The sequence below is a fragment of the Chiloscyllium punctatum genome, chromosome 20 (assembly GCF_047496795.1).
Source record: "Chiloscyllium punctatum isolate Juve2018m chromosome 20, sChiPun1.3, whole genome shotgun sequence".
Classification (NCBI taxonomy): Eukaryota; Metazoa; Chordata; class Chondrichthyes; order Orectolobiformes; family Hemiscylliidae; genus Chiloscyllium; species Chiloscyllium punctatum.
Window position 1 is genome coordinate 36820747 of NC_092758.1, and position 22420 is coordinate 36843166.

Genomic DNA, 22420 nt, shown 5'->3' on the forward strand with positions numbered 1-22420 from the left:
GAATTACATGTTATTTTGCTCAAAAGCTGCATGAATGCATGTAAGATTCTGTTTTAGATAGAATCAGTCTGAACAGTGGGGTACAGACAGCCTCACACAGGGAAGGAACACCTTCAATGTATTATCTGGGCCAACATGGCACCTACGGTTAAAGTTCACTTGATAATGTAACTTTAAAAAAGTTCTGGGATTTACATTTGAAAGAACTGAAACCAACATGCCCTTGCTAAAAGATGACAAACTTAACAAACAATCCAGGTCTTTTTCAATATACAATTTCAGTTACATCACACTGCAAACTTTTGCTATAAATTCTGTGTCTCATGATCTTATACTCCACAAGCACCAGATGAAGGAGCAGCACTCCGAAAGTTAGTACTTCCAAATAAGCCTGTCGGACTATAACCTGGTGTTGTGTGATTTTTAACTTTGAACGATAAGTGTCAGTATGTGACGCTCTGTGCTTGTATATCTTCCCCTTTATCAGATGTGAATGGTTTCACATACACATATTCACATACACATTATCTTTTTGTTATATTAATTACTCTAATATTAATCTATTAGACAACCAATAGAAATCTACTAACTCCTAAACTTATAGATCAGGTAAAGCAAGGGTCCAAAAACTGATCCCTGGAGAACTCCACTCCAAACTCTCTTTCAGTCCAAAAGATATCAATTATCCACCACTCTCGTTCCTAAAACTCAGTCAGTATCACACCAATGTTAGTCCTATCTTTTTAATGCATGAGCTTATAAGTCTGGCCTTGTGGCATTTTGTGAATTGTGTTTTTGGAAGTTTACACACACCACATCAAGAGCATTTTCCTCATCAAACCATTCAGCAAGTTAGAATCAAAGAATCCCTACAGTATGGAAAGACGTTTTTTGAACTATTGAGTCTAAATTGACCCTCCAAAGAATATCCCTCACAAAATTAACCCCTCCGCCATATCCCTGTAACCCCATATTTACCATGGCTAATCCAACTGGCCTGTACAGCTGGAGGAAACTGGAGAACCTGGTGGAAACCCACACAGGAAAAATACTAGCACCTAAAATGGGACATGAGCACATGACTCTGGAATTAAGAGTCCTCTGCTCTACCAACTGAGCTAGCCAGGCCACAACTGAACTAGCGAGGTCATAAGTTAGTTAAACAAGATTTTCTCTTCTGAATCCTATATTTGTCCAAGTAATAATTAGTTTTGTCCTGATTCTCAAAATGTCTCCACCATGCACCCTTGGATTGATTTGCCCACATTGCTGGGCTTATGTTTATGTTCTTTTTTGAACGAAAGCGACACATGGGTCATTCTTCATTTCTCTGGCACCATTCTTGAGTTCAACACAACTGAGAAATTATTGTGGTGCCTCCATAATTTCCACCCTCACCTTGCTCAACATGTTTGGATGCAAGTTTACAGGTCCTGGTGCCTTATCAATTTAAAACTTTCTCTTTATCAGTTTAAAATTCTCTTTGTTCACCAAGGGACCACTTTTTCCTTGATAAATACAAATGCAAAGTTTTGACTTAATACCACAACTGTATCCCCTGCATCCATGAATAGATTCCCCTTTGGTCCCTAATCAGCCCCACTCCTTTTACTGTCTCTTTACCATTTATATGCATTTAGAAGACTTCCAAGTCAACTGCCTGACCCTTTCCATATGTCCTCTTTCTTTCTCTTCTTTGCTTTTACATTTGTCCTCTGAGCCTTCTATGATCAACCTAGCTCTTTGTTGTACTATTCATTTGATATCTGCCGTAAGCACAGAGGTTCTGCATTCATTCGTCCTATCTTTCTCTGGCATAGGCATATTCTTTAACTGTACCCAAAATATCACTCCTTTGAAAGTAGCCCATTATTTCTGCCAACCATTGATTCAATTATTTAGTCCTGATCCATTCTTACCCCTCAACAAATCTGATAAACATCCTTCTTGCAAAGGAAAAAGCAAAAGCAAGTCTTTCTTCCACATTGCTTTATTTACAATAGCCTGTACAATAGAAACCTAGGCTATTTTTCCTTTCCAAAGAGCTACTTCAACCGGTAGAAACTGGCATTAATAATATTTTAATAGCCTAACTAAGTCACACCTTCACAACAGCTGGGATTTGAACTCTGACAAATACAAAATCCATTTCAAATACTTTAACCTATCTCCAATTAATGTTAGCTAGTTATTATCACAATTTCAAGCATGCACACATACATGCTCAGTTGGCACAGCAGTTGAAACCTTAGCATGAAGTTTGCTTTCCCCCTGTAATGTCCAGGAATTGTTCTTTGTTCTTTTCCACAGCCAACCAAAGATATAATGCTCACTTAAGGAGGTCTTGTGCAGTGGTAGTATTATACCTCAGGACAAGAAGGATTTAAGTCTCATTTGACCCAAATATATTTTATACCATGTTTGAGCAGATTAATTACTGTTCCTTGTCAGAGTCAAAAAGTGAAGAGATGGAAAAGCACAGACATGACATTCCTGATGAAGGGCTTATGCTTGAAATGTCGACTCTCCTGCTCCTTAGATGCTGCCTGACTAGCTGTGCTTTTCTAGGGCTAAACATTTTGGCTCTGACCTCCAGCATCTGCAGTCCTCACTTTCTCCTTCTGATTACTGTTCAGTAACCATTCCAGTACTGGCTTGCGTAAGTGCATCTGGCCTTGTCTTCTCTGTAATTGTAACAATCGGCAATACGATGCTCTCAAATTCCGACTTCCTCTCATTATAACAGCTCATGCATTTCTCTGTCCTTTCATTCCACAGCAGGTGAGCCTAAAGCTGGCTGAGTCCCATGATCTAGAATTCCCTCATTAAACTCCTTCTCTTATTACAGCCCTCACTAAAAGCCACCTCTGTGATCCAGTTTGTGACCGTTGCTTCTCATAATTTTGTTTTGGCTTGGAATGCTGTCTTTTAATTAAAAGAAAATTCACAGGATGTGGGTACTGCTGACTGAGCCTTTATTGCCCATATCTAGTTCCACTGAGGACTGTGAAGAGCCTATTGATTTGGTCTGGGGTCATATGTTGGCCAGCAAATCTCCTTCCCTAAGAGGGCATTAATGATCCAATGACTCTGAGATTACTATTAGATATTCATTGCAGATGTTGTTGAATTCAAATTCACCATCTGCTATGACAGGATTTGATTCTAGAACCCATGGGTGCCTAGATTAATAGTCTAGCAATAATACAACTTGAGCATTACTCATCTATTACAGGACTATGTGTTCTGGGAGCTATGTAGGTGCAAATTATTAAGAATGTAGCAATAAGAGTTGAAGGGAAATCAAAGTAAACAAGACAGATTTAAAGGGGTCAATATGAAGAAGGGTAAAAGACAGCATCTTATTCAACTAATCACTAACCATGGGGGTGGGAGGAGTGTACATTGGTGTTATGAAAGTATTATCAGTTATCACATTTGGAAATACTCTCTATACTCATCACTTGCGAACAAGTATGATTGTCCACCTAAGTAAATTCCTGTGTTACTGGTCATGGGCTCTGTGGGTCCTTGAGTAGTTGATGAGCCCTATCCCAGAGCTGCATCTCCAACCACACATTTGGCAGGTGTTTCTGGGAGAAGGGATTGGTCCTTGGCCTTGAGATCATTGGCATTCCTTTCTCCAGTTCCTTTTTTGTACTTCCTCTTGCCAACAGGTGATCTCAAGGAAATATATCCTGCCCACAGGATTTTCTTCTGATGCATACATTGACATCTGTGTGGCATTTCTTGAAGGAAGCACTCAGGGAGTCTTTGAATATACTTTGTATGGCACACTCTGCCTGTATAGCATGCAAAACAACACTTCTCACTGTATCTCAGTACATGAGACAACAATAAATCAATTAATCAAACAATGCCTTTGACCTCCTCTCGTTCGAGTGTCTTCCTTGAGTTGAATGAATAAGATCTGCTTTGGTAGTCAGAACTTAGGCAACTTAAACACATGACTAGTCCAGTGGAGTTAATTTCGGATAATCATGGCCTCAATGCTGGCGTTTTTAGCTGCTTCATGGTTGCTGTTTTGAGTAGATCTGTTTTCCCACCTGATGCAGAGAATTCATCACAAACAACCCTGATGGTACTTTGTGATTGGCATCTATACATAGTTCAAGTTTTGGAACCATTCAAAAGGGTTGGAAGGATGACTGCCTTATTCACAAAGATCTTGGTATCAGGATGGATGACACAGTCATTGAAGATTCTCATCCTTAGGTTTTCAAATGTGGCGCTCACAGGTTGGATGCAGTAATGAATCTCTGCATCAGTATCAGCCTTAGATAGAGGTAACTTCCCAGCTAAGGGAAACGTTCCATATTTAGGAGATTTCTCCATTGATGTTAATGGAGGGATGGACCAGAACATGACCTGGGATGGTAAGGGGTTAGAATCTTCTTGAGATTGAGGCTGAGACCAATTCTTTGATTTGCTTCAGCAAAGGCATTAAGTGAGGCTTGAGGATTCCCTTTCAAGACAGCAGTAATGACATTGTCTCCACAAACTGCAGTTCTACAAATGAGGCCAGTGTTGTTTCCTTCTTTGATTTCAACCGGTTGAAGTTGAAAAATTTTCCAACCATCCTGTATATAATGATCACACCACTGGGACGTTTATTCTTGATCAGATGAAGAATGGTGGTGAGGAAGATTGAGAAAATGGTGGGGGTGATGACACATTGCAGTTTGACTTTTGTTTTGATCTCAAAGGGTCCTGTCCATTACTGATATGTTCTAACAGAGGAATTTGATTACTTTCATTGGACAGCCAGCTTTTGACAGAGTCTTCCATCACACTTCCTGATTAACTGGACACAACCTGTCCATGCCAACCAGATATCCCAACGCAATCTAGTCCCACCTGCCAGCATCCGGACCATATCCCTCAATATATCCATCCAGGCACCTTTTAAATGTTGCAATTGTACCAGCCTTCACCACTTCCTCTGGCAGCTCATTCCATACACGTACCACCCAGGGAGATAGTGAGGAAAGAGATCAATATGAGACTGGTACAGTTGAGAAAAGAAGTGAGTCAAACAGTCAGGGCAGGCAGGGACAAAGTAGGACTAATAAATTAAACTGCATTTATTTCAATGCAAGGGGCCTAATGGGGAAGGTAGATGAATACAGGGCATGGTTAGGAACATGGGACTGGGATATCAAAGCAATTACAGAAACACGGCTCAGGGATGGGCAGGACTGGCAGCTTAAGGTTCCAGGATACAAATGCTCCAGGAAGGATAGAAAGGGAGGCAAGAGAGGAGGGGGTGTGGCATTTTTGATGAGGGAAAGCATTACAGCTATGCTGAGGGAGGATATTCCTGGAAATACATCCAGGGAAGTTATTTGGGTGGAACTGAGAAATAAGAAAGGGATGATCACCTTATTGGGATTGTATTATAGACCCCTTAATAGTCAGAGTGTAATTGAGAAACAAACTTGTAAGGAGATCTCAGCTATCTGTAAGAATAATAGGGTAGTTATGGTAGGGGATTTTAACTTTCCAAACATAGAATGGGACTGCCATAGTGTTAAAGGTTTAGATGGAGAAGAATTTGTTAAGTGTGTACAAGAAAATTTTCTGATTCAGTCTGTGGATGTACCAATACAGAAGGTGCAAAACTTGACCAACTCTTGGGAGATAAGGCAGGGCAGGTGTTTGAGGTGTCAGTGGGAGCACTTCAGGGCCAGTGACTATAATTCTATTAGATTTAAAATAGTGATGGAAAAGGATAGACCAGATCTAAAAGTTGGAGTTCTAAATTGGAGAAAGGCCAATTTTGATGGTATTAGGCAAGAACTTTCAAAAGCTGATTGGGAGCAAATGTTCACAGGTAAAGGGATGGATGGAAAATGGGAAGCCTTCAGAAAGGAGATAACAAGAATCCAGAGAAAGCATATTCCTGTTGGGGGAAAGGAAAGACTGGTAGGTATAGGGAATGCTGGATGACTAAAGAAATTGAAGGTTTGCTGAAGAAAAAGAAGGAAGCATATGTCAGGTATAGACAGGATAGATCGAGTGAATCCTTAGAAGAGTATAAAGGCACGAAGAGTATACTTTAGAGGGAAATCAGGAGGGCAAAAAGGGGACCTGAGATAGCTTTGGCAAATAGAGTTATGGAGAATCCAAAGGGTTTTTACAAATAGGACAAAAGGGTGACTAGGGAGAGTATAGGGCTCCTCAAAGATCAGCAAGACGACCTTTGCGTGGAGCTGCAGAAAATAGGGGAGATACTAAATGAGTATTTTGCATCAGTATTTACTGTGAAAAAGGACATGGAAGATATAGAATGTAGGGAAATAGATGGTGACACCTTGAAAAATGTCCATATTACAGAGGAGGAAGTCCTGGATGTCTTGAATTGGGTAAAGGCGGATATAAATCCCCAGGACCTGATCAGGTGTACCCTAGAACTCTGTGGGAAGCTAGAGAAGTGTTTGCTGGGCCTCTTGCTGAGATATTTGTATTGTTTAAGAAGAGTGGTAAAGACAAGCCAGAGAACAATAGACCAGTGAGCCTGACGTCAGTGGTGGGCAGGTTGTTGGAGCGAATCCTGAGGGATAGGATGTACATGTATTTGGAAAGGCAAGGACTGATTAGAAATAGTCAACATGGCTTTGTGCATGGGAGGTCAAGTCTCATGAACTTGATTGAGTTTTTTGAAGAAGTAATAAATTGCATTGATGAGGGCAGAACAGTAGATATGATCTATATGGACTTCAGTAAGGCATTCAACAAGGTTCCCCATGGGAGACTGGTAAGCAAGGTTAGATCTCATGGAATACAGGGAGAACTAGCCATTTTGGATACAGAACTGGCTCAAAGGTAGAAGACAGAGTGGTGGAAGGTTGTTTTTCAGACTGGAGGCCTGTGATCAGTGGAGTGCCACAAGGATCGGTGCTGGGTCCTCTATTTTTCATCATTTTATAAATGATTTGGATGTGAACAGTTCGTAAGTTTGCAGATGACACCAAAATTAGAAGTGTAGGTGACAGCGAAGAAGGTTACCTCAGATTACAACAGGATCTTGATCAGATGGGCCAATGGGCTGAGAAGTGGCAGATGGAGTTTAATTCAGACAAATGTGAGGTGCTGCATTTTGGGAAAGCAAATCTTAGCAGGACTTATACACTTAATGGTAAGGTCTTGGTGAGTGTTGCTGAACAAACAGACCTTGGAGTGCAGGTTCATAGCTCCTTGAAAGTGGAGTCGCAGGTAAATAGGATAGTGAAGAAGGTGTTTGGTATGCTTTCCTTTATTGGTCAGAGTGTTGAGTTCAGGAATTGGAAAGTCATGTTGCAGCTGTACAGGATATCGGTTAGACCATTGTTGGAACATTGCATGCAATTCTGGTCTCCTTCTTATTGGAAAGATGTTGTGAAATCTGAAATAGTTCAGAAAAGATTTACAAGGATGTGGCCTCCTCTATATTGGGGAGACAGGCCGCCTACTTGCGGAATGTTTCAGAGAACACCTCTGGGACACCCGGACCAACCAACCCAACCACCCCGTAGCCCAACACTTCAACTCCCCCTCCCACTCCACCAAGGACATGCAGATCCTTGGACTCATCCATCGCCAGACCATGGCAACATGACGGTTGGAGGAAGAGCACCTCATCTTCCACCTGGGAACCCTCCAACCACAAGGGATGAACTCAGATTTCTCCAGTTTCCTCATTTCCCCTCCCCCCACCTTGTCTCAGTCAAATCCCTCGAACTCAGCACCACCTTCCTAACCTGCAATCTTCTTCCTGACCTCTCTGCCTCCACCCCACTCCGGCCGATCACCCTCACCTTGACCTCCCTCCACCTATCGCATTCCCAACGCCCCTCCCCCAAGTCCCTCCTCCCTACCTTTTATCTTAGCCTGCTGGACACACTTTCCTCATTCCTGAAGAAGGGCTGATGCCCGAAACATCGATTCTCCTGTTCCTTGGATGCTGCCTGACCTGCTGCGCTTTTCCAGCAACACATTTTCAGCTTTACAAAGATGTTGCCAGGGTTGGAGGATCTGAGCTATAGGGAGAGGCTGATCAGGCTGGGGCTGTTTTCCCTGGAGCGTCGGAGGCTGAGGGGTGACCTTATAGAGGTTTACCAAATTATGAGGGGCATGGATAGGGTAAATAGGTAAAGTCTTTTCCCTGGGGTCGGGAGTCCAGAACTACAGGGCATAGTTTTAGGGTGAGAGGGAAAGATATAAAACAGACCTACGAGACAACTTTTTCACGCAGAGGGTGGTACATGTATGGAATGAGTTGCCAGAGGAAGTGATGGAGGCTGGTGCAATTGCAATATTTAAAAGGCATTTGGATGAATATATGAATTGGAAGGGTTTGGAGGGATATGGGCCAGGTGCTGGCAGGTGGTACTAGATTGGGTTGGGATATCTGGTCGACATGGACGGGTTGGACCAAAGGGTCTATTTTCGTGCTGTACATCTCTATGACTCTATAGCTTCTGCCCGAAACGTCGATTCTCCAGCTCCTCAGATGTTGCTTGACTTGCTGTGCTTTCCCAACACCTCACTCTCGACTCTGTTCACTAATACGAGGTAAAAAACAATGACTGCAGATGCTGGAAGCTGTTCACTAATACGGTCTAATGACAGCATTCCAACAATCGGTACTGTTTTCGTACACCAGTTGGAGTTGAATAAGAACACTTTCAGTGATCAAAACCCGTTAGATAGTTGGAAGTTGTGATAACTATAGCCACCTTTGTGTGGAGATTTTCTTTAAGAAATGGAGTTTCCTAGATCGCGCCAAGAGAAATATACCATTTAGTTCCAGACTCTTTTCATAAAGGACAATAATGTCTCCTCAGTGTTTTTTCCCAGAGATTTTCTTTTTATCCGCTAAACCGACAAAACACATATCTCTTCTCGTGAAAAGGCTGTGGGCGGGGGAATTATACTCATGAATAGTAGCGGACTCCAATATCATTCATAAGCTCCGACTGAGCTGGTCGCTCGATCGGGATATCTGTTTACTGTAAACTCTCCGCTTACTTCCAACAGTGACTGTCTGGACTTTCTCCAGATACCCGTAGTAACTAGGTTTCAGAATACTGTAAGTTGGGAGAGGGGGGAGGTAGAATTAAAGAGTTCTGGCTCTTGCCAAACTCAGAAGAACAACTTGTGCTGTCCGTGAACAGAATGCGACTTGCATTTCTCAAATATCTGAAGCAGCCGAGGGGGTGCTGCGGATTCCAGCAGCAGTTCCAATAGGCGTCCGAAGTGCGAACCCTTTCCAACGCCCCTCGCCCGCCCACTCAAGGCTGGCAATGCTGCTGTTGGTGTTATTCCTGAATCCTTGGAGGAGGAGTCAAGGAGACGCAGAGAGCCACTCGTTTCCGCCAACTTCCCTCATGTTGTTCAGAGGCCAGAAGGAGGTTGTTGCTGACCGAGTACAGAGCAAACTCTGCACCGTTTAAATGGGGACTAACGTTCAGCTGGACGATTTCATCGCTGGATGGATTGGAGGTAGGTTTATGGATTTATTATATAAAATGCAAATCACTATCAGTTTAATCACACTGTTTACAAGTTAATTTACTTTGAAACAACTTCCACATTGTGACAATTTCACAATTCTGACATTTCACATTCTTCGCAAACTAATGTTGAAAGCCTAAGAATTTAATTTAAGAGAATGAGTTCGTGTTGGTACTGGGTCTTTTAAGCCCTTTAATTGACTGCGTTCCTTCTTTATCGGTGGCTGCTAGGACCGTACAGTTACACGGCTGTGGAACTTCATTCCTCACCCTTCAAAATCCCCGCAGGTTCTGCTCTGTCTGAAATAAAAGCCAAAAAAAAACTGTGGATGCTGGAAACCTGAAAAAAAAACAGCCCAAAACTGCTGGAGAGACTCAGCAGGTCTGGCTGCATCTATGGACAGGGAAACACTTCCCCCCCACCCGCCAATGGTATTTCTTTGGAAATCAGGAGACCTGCTGAGTCTGTCCAGCAGTTTGTTTTTATTCCTGTTCTGAGATGTGGCAGTCTACTAGTCCGTAGGTGGAACTGGTGCCCTTGGTATTCCACAGCCAGGCAAATCGCTTTGCATTGTTATTCACCATGGCCGCTGCAGGGGTAAATCTGGGAAGAACATTCCGCTGTTTTTTGTAACTCAACCCAATTTTTTCCCCCCTCATGGTAGGTGCGGCTAGTGTGATCGTAGGCCACCCCCTGGACACGGTGAAGGTAAATTTCCACTTCCAATTCCGGTCACAGTTAGATTGGGAAACTCTCTCTCTTGTTTATATAAAATTCTGTAAACAGCGTCGCTCGCCGCTAAAGTCGCCGAAACCGAGTTTGTGTTTTCTCTGCCTGACTTTGCAAAGTTCATTGCTTTTACAGACTCGCTTGCAAGCCGGTCACGGTTACACCAACACGGTGCAATGTGTGCGAACAATCTTTAAAAACGAACACGTGAGTCTTGCTTGTAGCTGTCCACTTGCATTTAAATTCCGCTCGTTCCGGGAGTAAAATGAGGTCAATAGAAGGTGCGGAGGTGGCTGATTGTGACTGAATCCACTTCCAGGTGGCTGGATTCTTCAAAGGGCTGTCCTTTCCGCTAGCCAGCATCGCCGTCTATAACTCGGTGGCACTCGGGGTGTACGGGAATGCCCAGAGGTTCATCTGTCGCTATCGCTACGGGGAGGACCTCCACCAAAGCCCCGCTCTCTCAGACGTGGCGGCTGCCAGCGCCCTGGTGGGTCTTGTCACGGTGGCCATTGGTGCCCCGGTGGATTTGGTCAAGATCAGACTCCAAATGCAGACACAGAGTGTGAGGCCAGGTAAGGCTCAGTGACAGCAATCCCCTCCCCCTCCCCCCTCCATCGGGGACCCAGCTTACAATTGAGGAAGGTGGGTGGGGGGTACTCTTGTGACCTTCTCCTTCAGCCAGAGATAGATTCAAAATATTTACAGTTTAGGGAGGAGGCAGTGTGGGAGATGCACGAACACCTAGTCGACCTCATTCGCAAATGTATTACTACATTTGTAAATATACTGAGACCCGAACCTCGTCAATACTGTCAATATCGGAAATCTGGCACACAACAAAACCTGCTAGAAATACGCAGCAACTCAGGTGGCATAAGTTGACAGAAACAGTAGATCTTTGCACTGTTTCACTCCATAGCTGCTGCCTGATCTGCTTAGTATTTTCAGCATATTTTAATATTTCCCCGATTAGGTTTAATTTGCTCAGTAATAGTCCATTTTCAAGTCACAGTCTTTATGGCAGAGGAGGCGGCAATTTGACCTGTTGAGTCCATGTCAGCTCTTTGTAGATCACTCCAACAATCCCATTTCTTAGCTTTATCATTCTGTCCATTCAATTTTCTTTTGAAATTATTGATCATCTTCACTTCAACATCCTTTTAGTGCCAATTCCAGATCATTACCGCTCACTGATTTTCAAAAAAAGTTCTTCCATGCATCTTCTCTTACCTATAATCATAAGTCAGTATCCCTGGTCCTGATAGTATCAACAATTTTTGTTTGTCCACCTTATCTAAACATGTCATAAGTTCAGTCCTGGTACTGATACAATGATTTGACTTGATAGCTATCTGTGTTTGTCATAGTTTCAGTCTAAGGTCACTTTACTTCCGGCTTCCATATTTCATATGGTTTTGTCCCCCATTCGGAATATAAATTCCTGTGTCTACTTTTATAATTAGATTTGTGTAAATGTGACACACTGATTTCTGAGGAGGAAATTATTGTTCCAGTGAATACTTTTAACTATTAAAATCAATTTGAAAATCAATAAATCTTGTAAGCTTTAATTTTTTAAAATAATTTGGTTTATCGATTAAAAAATAAAATAGTTCTTCACTCACCTTTTGCATTTCACATTCCTGCTGCCCATTTTAATTACTCTTCTTTATCAGCTGAACATTCCTTGAAGTATAAGTGTACGTTTCCTCATGCATAATTTAAGAAATAACCGCCAGACTAGAAACTTTCAGCATGATTCTTCTTTAGTAAAGCATGCTGGGTTCCCAATTCTTCATTCAGATGTGATGTTCTGCACTTTCTGCCAGCATTATAACTTCATTTGGAGATTTTTTTCTGCTAATATTGATTTGTTCCTGGTAGTGGTAATTACTGCATGATCTCTGGGCTGTCATACTGAGGAACAGGGAATGATTAAGTACAGAAGGAAGTAATTTGGTCTGTTGTGCTGGCTCATTGGTTGAATAACCTAACACGTCCCACTCTCCTGCTTTGCCAGTACTGTATATTCCAAGTAATTGTCCAGTTTCCTTTTGGAAGTTCAGTTACTTTACTTCCAACATCCTTTATGATATCCCATTTCCAGATCACAACTCACTGCGTATGGAACATTTCCTCATGTCAGTTTTGACACTTTTGCCATCAGCTTCCATCTGTGTACTATGGTTACTGAGTCATCTGCCACTGGAAACAGTTTATCTTTATTTTCTCTATTGAACCCATTCATACTTTTGCGCACCTCCATGGCAAAACATCTTAATATTCTTTGTGCTAAGGACACTAACCAGTTTCTCTAGTCTCATTGTGTAACTTGACCTCTATCATTCCTTTAACATTCTAGAAAGACCAGAAGATGTAGGAGCAAAAATAGGCTATTCTACTCAGTCAGTCTGCTCCACCATTCGATGAGATCATGGCTGATCTGATAATCCTCAACTACTCCACTTTTCCCCATAACCCTTGATTCCCTTATTGAGTGAAAACCTCAATCTTGAATGTACTTAATGACCCTGCCTTGACAAACCTCTGCAACAAACAATTACATAGATTCTCTACCTTTTAGAGAAAAGAATTTCCTCCTCATTTCTGTCTTAAATGTGTGAATACTTGTTCTGAAATTATGCAATCTGTCCTGGACTCCGTCATAAGGGAAAATAGCCTTTTTGTATCTACCCCATCAAATCTACTGAAGGATCTTGTATGTTTCAATAATGTCATCTCTAAATTGCAATGACTGCAGCATAACCTACTGAACCTCTCCTTGTGAGACATACCCTCTGTCTGGTATCAGCTGATTGCACTTTATTTGACCTGCCTCTAATGCCAGTATATCTTCTGATAGATGAGGAGTTGAAAGCTGTTCACAGTATTCCTGCAATACTCACTTTGGGGCTTTGCCAATCTTCCTAAATTGACATATGTATCTGACACTCCTTAAAGACTATTTGAACTATATTGTTTCTACACATTTTTTCTTACAGAATGTAATGCCTTGTAGTTTTCTGTATAAAATGTAATCTCCCATTTAGTTTATGGGAAGACATTTCTTCGATCGCCCGTCCAACGTGAATTTTCCTGGATGTGTTGGGGACCTTCGAGGTTGGATTCACCCACTATCCCCATGTATTTTGAGCGTGACTCTGTTGTTCATGGTTTTGCAATGTTTATGTGCATGGTGACTGGGGTTAAAGTCTTATAATATTCTGTTTGCTGCTTCTGTATTTTAAATCATCCTCGTCTATTGTCATAGAGTCATAGAGTCGTACAGCATTGAAACAGACCCTTCAGTCCAACACGTCCATGCCGACCAATTATCCTAACCGAATCGAATCCCATTTGCCAGCACTTGGCCCAGGTCCCTCTAAACTCTTCCTATTCATACACCCATCCAGATGCTTTTTAAATGCTGTAATTGTACCAGCCTCTATCACATCCTCTGGCAGCTCATTCCATACACGTGCCACACTCTGCGTGAAAATGTCGCCCTCTTAGGTTCCTTGTATATCTCTCTCCCCTCTCACCCTAAACCTACGCCCTCTAGTTCTGGACTCCCTCACCCACGGGAAAAGACTTTGTCTATTTATCCTATCCATGCCTGTCATGATTTTATAAACCTCTATGAGGTCACCCCTCTGCCTCCGATGCTGCATTGTCCCATTTATATTCTATAACTTATTTCTTGTCATGCTGAAATGCTGTTTCAGAGTTGCTGTTTCTAAATATTTCTCTTCAGTTTGTTTTCCTATTTCCTATTTCATTGTTTATTTTTAACTGCAGCTGTGCTCTTTGCTCCCAGTATTGGTACTTGTTTGTGAACTGTAATTCTTATTTTTTAAACCACTGTCAGTGTTGCTCTTTTATCAATTATATTGTGGATATTCCTCTGTTAAAGCATTTTTCTATTTTTTTCGAACTGTTGCTCTCAGTACTCATTTCCTTTGGTGTTTTCCCAACACGCAAAGCTTTCTGCTTTTATTTGATATGTCTTTATCTCAGTCCCAGACCAACTCATGGATAATATCTGAATGTTACCACACGCCTGTTTAAAGCTTTTCACTGTTATAAACTTCTAGGGCCACATTTATATTGTAAGATTCCAGAATTGGCTCCCTCTCTGGCAACTCCTAACTTTTAAAATTCTTATCTAATTTAAAATAAAAGAGTTAGTAAAATCAGTGTGCTCTTGTCAAATCCCTTTGTAGCAATGTCCCATTTAATGTCTATAATCTCCCCAGACCCTACATTCCTGCAAACCTATGGCCTAAGAGTAATTTTCATTAGTCTACCTTTGATGGATATGACTTCCACTGCTGAGGCCCTCGCCTTGGGAATTCCTTCACCCAACTTTTGGCTTCTCTACGTGCCTTTTCTCATGGAAGCTACTCCATATAACCTTATGAACCAAGGTTAATGAGCTATACCCTTACATGGCTCACTTGATACATTTTGTTTGGTATCGGCTCTGTGAAGTGTCTATGGATTACTTAAAGATGATTCATAAATGAAGGCTCTGTTGGGACCGCAACTAGTCACATTATACATTAACGATCTGGAGGAAGGAACTGAGAGCATTGTTGCCACGTTTGCAGATGACACAAAAATAAGAGGAGGGACAGATATTGTTGAGGGAGGGGGGGAGACTCCAGAAGGACCTGGATAGACTAGGACAGCGGGCAAAGAAGTGGCACATGGAACACAGTGTAGGAACATGTAGGTTATGCACTTTGGTAGGAAGAATAGACATCTGTACTACTTTCTAAATGGGGAAAGGCTTTGGAAATCTTCAGCACAAAGAGACTTTTTGCTGCAGCAAGCTATGGAGGCACAGTTAATGGTTGAGAAACATATCAGCCAAATTCAAGTGGCAGAGCAGACTTGGGCCAATTGGCATAATTCTGCTTCTAAATTTTATGTCTTATAAACTCTTATTGTTGCACTATCTCAGTTTTACATCTACCTTTATGATTTGAATTTGAAAGGAACTCATTCAGTCCAACCAACTCATCGTTCTTGTTTTCCAAATAATCGATATTTTGAAACTTAACCCTTAAGTTAACTATATCAAAGTATATAAAAACCAAAGATTACATAAACTTAAGCTAGGAACTGAACAATGTCTGTGTGCCTTTGTCTCAATATTACCCATATTCTTAACACCACATCACTTGAAGACTGCACTTGTTTTTCACTTCTAGTATGCAAACCTGTAGGAGTTTAGTTTTTAGTGTATTTTTCACTCATTGCAGAGGATTTTTGGCAACTGGAAAGGTGAAAGTTGCTGCAGTTCTTGCAGCAGGTGCTACGATTACATTCTGTTTTTAATATGCCAAACACATGTCACGAGTCGGACATGGCCAATGCTTTTCCATTTTCAACTGTCCTGAAACTCTGTTGGTGGAAAGAAACTGACAAGTGAACTCAGTCAGCCACTGGATTGGTCTGATGGTTCTGAATGCTGCAATCATTTCAATGATCTCTATGGTCTTTGCATTACTATAAAAGCAGTAACAATGGTGATTACACATAAGTCCTAAAATCTAAAGAGAAGCATAATGAGCTCTATACATGCCTTGTTTAGCAAAAGAAGGTGTGAGTTGAAGACAATTTGGATTTTGGAAGCTTATGTGGCATTCATAGCATGCAAAAAAACCCACTATATGTCGTCCAATATTTTCCTTAATTTATCCATCTACCATTTGCAAATTAATAAATACAAAAGGATTGCAATAACAGAAATTCAAATCTTTCTTGAATAGTTCAACAGATAAATAGATTTTTAGTTGCTCTCAATCTGGTCAGTATACTGCAGTTGGGTTCAGTATAATTTTTGCTCTGGTAAAGAAAAAAAAACAGCTACCTAGATTACACGTCCTCCCACCCTGCACCCTGTAAAAACGCCATCCCATATTCCTAATTCCTTCGCCTTCGCTGCATCTGCTCCCAGGAGGACCAATTCCAATACCAAACAACCCAGATGGCCTCCTTCTTCAAAGACCGCAATTTCCCCTCAGACATGGTTGACGGTGCTCTCCACCACATCTCCTCCACTTCCCGCTCCTCCGCCCTTGAACCCCGCCCCTCCAATTGCCACCAGGTCAGAACCCCACTGGTCCTCACCTACCACCCCAACAACCTCCAGATACATCGTATCATCCTTTGTCATTTCCACCACCTCCAAACAGACCCCACCACCAAGGATATATTTCCTTCCCAACCCCTATCAGCATTCCGGAAAGACCACTCCCTCGTCAGATCCATACCCCCCACCAACCCAACCTCCACTCCCAGCACCTTGCCCTGCAACTGCAAGAAATGCAAAACTTGTGCCCAAACCTCCCCCCTCACTTGCCTCCAAGGCCCCAAGGGATCCTCCCATATCCGTCAGAAATTCACTTGCACCTCCACACACATCATTTACTGCATCCAATACACCCGATGTGGCCTCCTATACATTTGCGAGACAGCCGCCTACTTGTGGAACGTTTCAGAGAACACCTCTGGGACACCCGCACCAACCAACCCAACCGCCCTGTGGCTGAACACTTCAGCTCCCCCTCCCACTCCGCCAAAGACATGCCAGACCATGGCAACACGACGCCTGGAGGAAGAGCGCCTCATCTTCCGCCTGGGAACTCTCCAACCACAAGGGATGAATGCAGATTTCTCCAGCTTTCTCATTTTGCCTCCCCTCACCCTTTCTCAGTCCCAACCCTCAGACTCAGCACCGCCTTCTTGACCTGCAATCTTCTTCCCAACCTCTCCGCCCCCACCCCCTCTCTGGCCTATCATCCTCATCTTAACCTCCTTCCACCTATCATATTCCCAACGTCCCTCCCCCAAGTCCCTCCTCCCTACCTTTTTATCTTGGCCTGCTTGGCACACCCTCCTCATTCCTGAAGAAGGGCTTATGCCCGCAGCGTCGATTCTCCTGCTCCTTGGATGCTGCCTGACCTGCTGCATGTTTCCAGCAACACATTTTTCAGCTCTGATCTCCAGCATCTCCTAAAGAAAAATATCATCAAGCATTCCTACACTTGATTTTTGTCTGGTGATCTCTGCTGTAAAATACATGTATTAGAAATTGATCTGGCAATTTTGTCCTCATGTACTTTCTGTGAAAAGATCTGCTGAAAATCAGTTTTTCATCATGGACATCCAACCCCTCAACATCTCTATTCACAAAAGAAGGGCCTTAAAAGAAGTGGCTAGTGTGATAGTTGATGTCTTGATGTTTGTTTTCCAAAGTTTTCTAAATTTAGGAAAGTTCGATTAGAGTTTAAAATAGGAAGCATAACTGCTTTGTTCAAAAAGGGGGGGAAACAGAAAGCAGAAAACTGCAGGGCAATAAGCTTACCAGTTGTGATAGGATAGATGTTAGAAACTGTTATTAAAGACTTGAACCTCACTTAGAAAAGTTCAAAGTAACCAGGCATTGTTGACATGGTTTTGTGAAAAGAAAATCATATTTAACAAATTTATTTGAAGAAGTAACCTGCTGTGGATGATGGGGAATAGATATACACTGTACTTAGATTTTCAAATGGGATTTAATAAGATTCCATTTCAAAGGTTATCAGGGAAATAAAAACTCACAAGTCAGGAGTCACACATTGGCATGGATAGAAAATTAGCTAGCTAACAGGAAACAGAGGGCATAAATAGGTCATTTCCAAGTGCCAAGATATAACAGGTGCCGTGCCACAAGGATCAGTGCCAGGAGCTTACCCTTTTACAATTTATATACTATATATGACATAGAAGAAGGGACCATCGATTTAGATGCTGAATTTGCTGGTCACACAAAGATAGGTAGGAAAGTAAGTTGTGAAGTTAACATAGGAGCCTACAATGGGGTGTGAATAAAACAAATGAGTACATAAGATTTAGTAAATAGAACCAATGTGGGAACATGTAAAACTGTCTAATTTGATTGAATTTTTAAAAAATGAAATTAAGTGAGAGAATAGAGGTCTGAAATGCAAGTGCATGAATCACAAAATATTATTTTGCAGGTCCAGCAATAATTAGGGAAACTGATTGATTATTATTACTTAATGTGAGAATATTTGAATACAAAATTAGGGAGGCCATGCTTCAATTATACAGGAATTGTGAGACCCCATATGGTGTTAGGTGTAATGTGTCGGTCTCCTAATTCAAGGAAGGTTGTAAATGCATTGGAAACATTTTAAAAGACAGTTTGAGACCAGTTCATGGAATGAATGTATTGTGTTATGAGGAAAGGTTGGACGGGTGAGACTTACACTCACTAGGGCTCAGAAGAGTAAACTGTATCTTGATTAAAACACATAAGCACATAAAAGATTTTTCCACTGTTAGAAAATTTAGAACTAGGGGGTCACAGTTTATAATAGTATCATCCCATTTAAGACTGAGATGGAAAAATTTTTTTTTAGAGAGTCATGAATATTTTGAACTGTCATCTTCAAAACGTAGTGGAAGTTGTCTTTGAATATTTATTAACTCAGAGGTAAATAGATTCTTGAAGAGATAGTGATATGGTATTGGAATAGGCAAAGATGTGAAGTAATTATGTCAATTATGATCTTGATCAATAGCAGAGCAGGCTTAGGTACCAAATATCTTACTCTTGCACTGAAACTGTAGCTTCGTATGCATGTGTCACTGCTAAGAGCTTCCATAACCACCAAATTCAAATGCAGTCTTGATAGTTCACTATCCGATGGTATCACTTTTACTCAGTGCTAAACTCCTCTCCAGTTTCTGCTGTAGTGCAAACAGTGCATAGGACATCACCAGTTTCACAATAAGTGAAAATCTCATCAATTTGTACCATCAGTTTGCATGTTGCAAATATTTCTATTTGATGATCTTGGAAAGCCATTTCAGTTTTTTGAAATGTGCACAGAATTTCTTTCTAAGAAGCTTGAAGTATCCTTTGCTTTACTTTTGGTCATATTTTTAACTTACCGAGAAAGCAAAGATTTAAAATATTAAAAGAACTGTAACTTCCTACTTGCATTAAGTTCTTCTGGAATAGTTACCTGCTTGCTGGAGTTTGTGCTGCTTGATGCTCCTGTCTGCTTCAGACTGTAAACTTCCTGGGAGTCCTCATTTCTATAGGCTTTTGAGCTGTGGCCTGGCCTCCTGCCCTTGCATAAGCCAACCCCATGTGACGTAGCTGTGACAAGACTTGTGTTTGTTGATCATAAGCTAGAGCTCCAATGATGTGCAAGCTGATGTGGGAGTGCTAACTGCTCAGCGTTGACCAATAGTTTGGAATGCCTGGGCTTTGTGGCCATGTGATGCACAGAGGGCCATGGGGTATATGCTGGTTTTCTTTGCAAATTCATCTGCTCTCAACCCTTTTCTTCGAGACTCACAATGTGATTCAGTTTAAATGCCACCAGCCTGCAAATTGATTGGATCACCCATTTCTGTCACTTTTAGCATTGTGACAACACCAAATATATTCTTCCATTCATTCTTCCAAAGAGACTGTGTACCTTCCACCACTGCTTTAGCTATTCCTGAATTACTCTCAGCACTTCCTTATAGGCCCATGACAGCCCAGGAGATGCAACATGTACCCTTTCATTTTCTCCCTTTCTACCATTGAGACTTCACACCACTCCTGCCAGGTGAACCAGTGACTTTATTCTTTTTTGAATTTAATTCACTATAGTTTTTGTTCATACTGGGGCTTCATATACACTGAGGGGACCGAATGCAGATTGAGTAACCACCTTACAGAACACATGCATGATCCCGAGTGTCAAGTCACCTATCATTCTCAACCCCATTCACACTCTGACCTCTTTGTCTTTGGTCTCCTACACTGTTCTGTTGAAGCAGGAGTAAAGTTGAGAAACGGCACTTCATCTTTCAATTCGGAACTTTTCAACCTGTCGGACATTCAGTTCAACAATTTCAGATCTTAACCTGTTCCTATATGTCAGAAAACAGCTCTCTGATGTTTCTGTTATTGTCATTTACACCACTAAAACAATTTTAAAAAAATCTTTCCCAACTATCATTACCCGTTGCCTTGCCCTATCCACTTTGTTTTTCTTTTTTTTTTCAGTTTTTAAACCACTTTTCTTCCTCCCCTTCCCCCATTTCTACACTTGCAGTTTAAGTGTTTAAGATAGAGGTGAAGAGCATTATCTCTCTTTTGAGGCTTACTGGTAAGTGTACTTTTCTTCCCTGGACAGTCATGGAGACTGGATCATTGAATTTATTTCACATTGATTTAAATTTTTGACAGATGATGGAGTAAGAGTTAAGCAACACAATAGAGCTGAAACCATAACCAAATCAGCAATGATCTTATTGAATGATGGAGCAGACCTGTAGGACCATTGGCCTGCTCTTGTTCCTGAGTCTTATTGTCCTTTTTTATAAAATGTAATGATGGCTAGTTCGGGTTCAAATATGCTGCAGCTCTGAACTAAGTATCTTTTGCCTTTAAGAATCCAAACATTCATTCCAACATATTTTCTGCAATTCTGGATTATCCAGTTATATAAGACTTAAAATATAACTTCACAAAGTGAATTACAGAGCCATCCAGGTTTTTTTTTTCCATTTGCAGCCTCAGCTTATACACAGCTACAGCAATGGTCAGAGACCACTGGATGGAAGGGTTCCTCTGCCAAGATGCACCCTGGCAAGTGTAACCAGTTTTTAACTACAGAATGCCTATAAGTTTTAAGAGGACATCTTCAGTTTGAGTTGTTCTCTCTTCATCTCTTACCTGCATCCATCTGTAATGGTGGGGCATGCTCTCTGTGGCCTTCTAGCCTAAGGAGCATTCCTGTTGTTCTTAACTGAATAGCAAGCAGCATGCGCATTGGCCAGTAATTCCTGATGTTTCCAAAATATCGAGGATCTCACATCAATGTATTGTGGCACTGGGACACGGAAAGTCATCTAAAGTTAGGGTCCCAACCTCAGAGCAGAAATCCAATATGGCATTCCAGGCTGATAAGCTGTGTTCAGAATTTTTGAGTTCAGTGACCACAATCTTGGAGAAATGTAACTGCCTTTGGACTGCTTTTGGCTGAGGGGATTGGAGATGAATTGTTTAGTTGAAAATGCTTTCCGTGTGAACAGATGCTGCAAAGTGCAGCATGGCAATGAGATGGCAAATCTGCATTTCCAGCTCAGGGACATCATAATTGTCCCCCTTTTCAAGCTGACATGAACACACTGCACACCCATGCTAGCACCATTGTAAGCAAGACTTGAATCCAATGGTATTCCATACGTATCACATTTTGTGACTCCTTTGCCTTTGAGTTGTGATTCCCTTCTACTTAGGGTGTCCTTTCCAGCTCGTCTTATTTATCTCTACACCATCAACTTCAGGCCAAGTTCCACTACTGATTCCCACATGTGAATCTTCTAACTTTCCTCAACATGCATAGTGGTAGTTCTGAGGAGCCAGGCTATTCTTACATTAAATATTTTCAATCATGTCATGAAGATAAATAGGGTTCGTAGAATGTTGTCGTGGATACAAAGTTTTTGCATCTTGATTTTCTTTTGTGCTTCCTTATTCTGGAATATTATGCAGCTTTTCACTTACGGTTTAAAAAAAAGCTGATTTGTTTCAGAACATTAGCTACATTCAAGATTTGCTAAATCTTTTTTACACTTCTACAGCTAAACTAAACTTGGTTGGTGCGAGTGCCTTGCACTCCCTTGCACTGAATGATCAGCCTCTATACAGGGGGCCTGTGCACCTCATTAGCAGAATACTGCGGACCGAAGGCATTGTTGGACTGTATCGAGGTGTTGGAGCCATGTACCTCAGAGATGTTCCAGGATATTGTTTATACTTTGTTCCTTACATGTTGCTGTGTGACTGGATGACACCCGAAGGGAGCAAAGCACCCAATCTGTTTTGTGTGTGGCTGGCTGGTGGTGTGGCAGGTAAGAGTTCTTCAAATTTGAGAAAATGTGTGCAATGCTTTCTTTCCTGTAATTAAAATTTGTTGATGTTCTTTTGAAATGTAGGATGCTGTCTTCATTGGTGATTAATTAACGAATACATCACTTTGTGCATTATTAAGCTCAGAAGAAGACTGCAGCAATGTCTTTTTGCAGTGCCAGACATTTTTGTGCTTTCTTTCAGTGAGATAGACAAATTATTTTGAAGGAACAG

At 41.5% G+C, this 22420-nt stretch overlaps 1 protein-coding gene across 5 annotated transcripts in view; it reads left to right on the top strand.

Annotated features, from left to right (window-relative positions):
* The first annotated feature begins 9339 nt into the window (after positions 1-9339).
* slc25a48 (solute carrier family 25 member 48) overlaps positions 9340-22420 on the top strand; it is a 38486-nt gene continuing 25405 nt past the window's right edge. Inside the window, exons 1-6 of one of the 5 annotated variants that reach the window (XM_072590696.1) lie at positions 9340-9504; positions 10181-10224; positions 10381-10452; positions 10565-10820; positions 20846-20920; positions 21919-22188. In XM_072590696.1, the coding sequence (XP_072446797.1) occupies positions 9456-9504; positions 10181-10224; positions 10381-10452; positions 10565-10820; positions 20846-20920; positions 21919-22188 (766 nt within the window). In that variant the 5' untranslated portion in view covers positions 9340-9455. The remainder of the gene's footprint in view (positions 9505-10180; positions 10225-10380; positions 10453-10564; positions 10821-20845; positions 20921-21918; positions 22189-22420) is intronic. The other 4 variants (XR_011963478.1, XM_072590694.1, XM_072590695.1 and 1 more) reach the window with 4 other exon arrangements.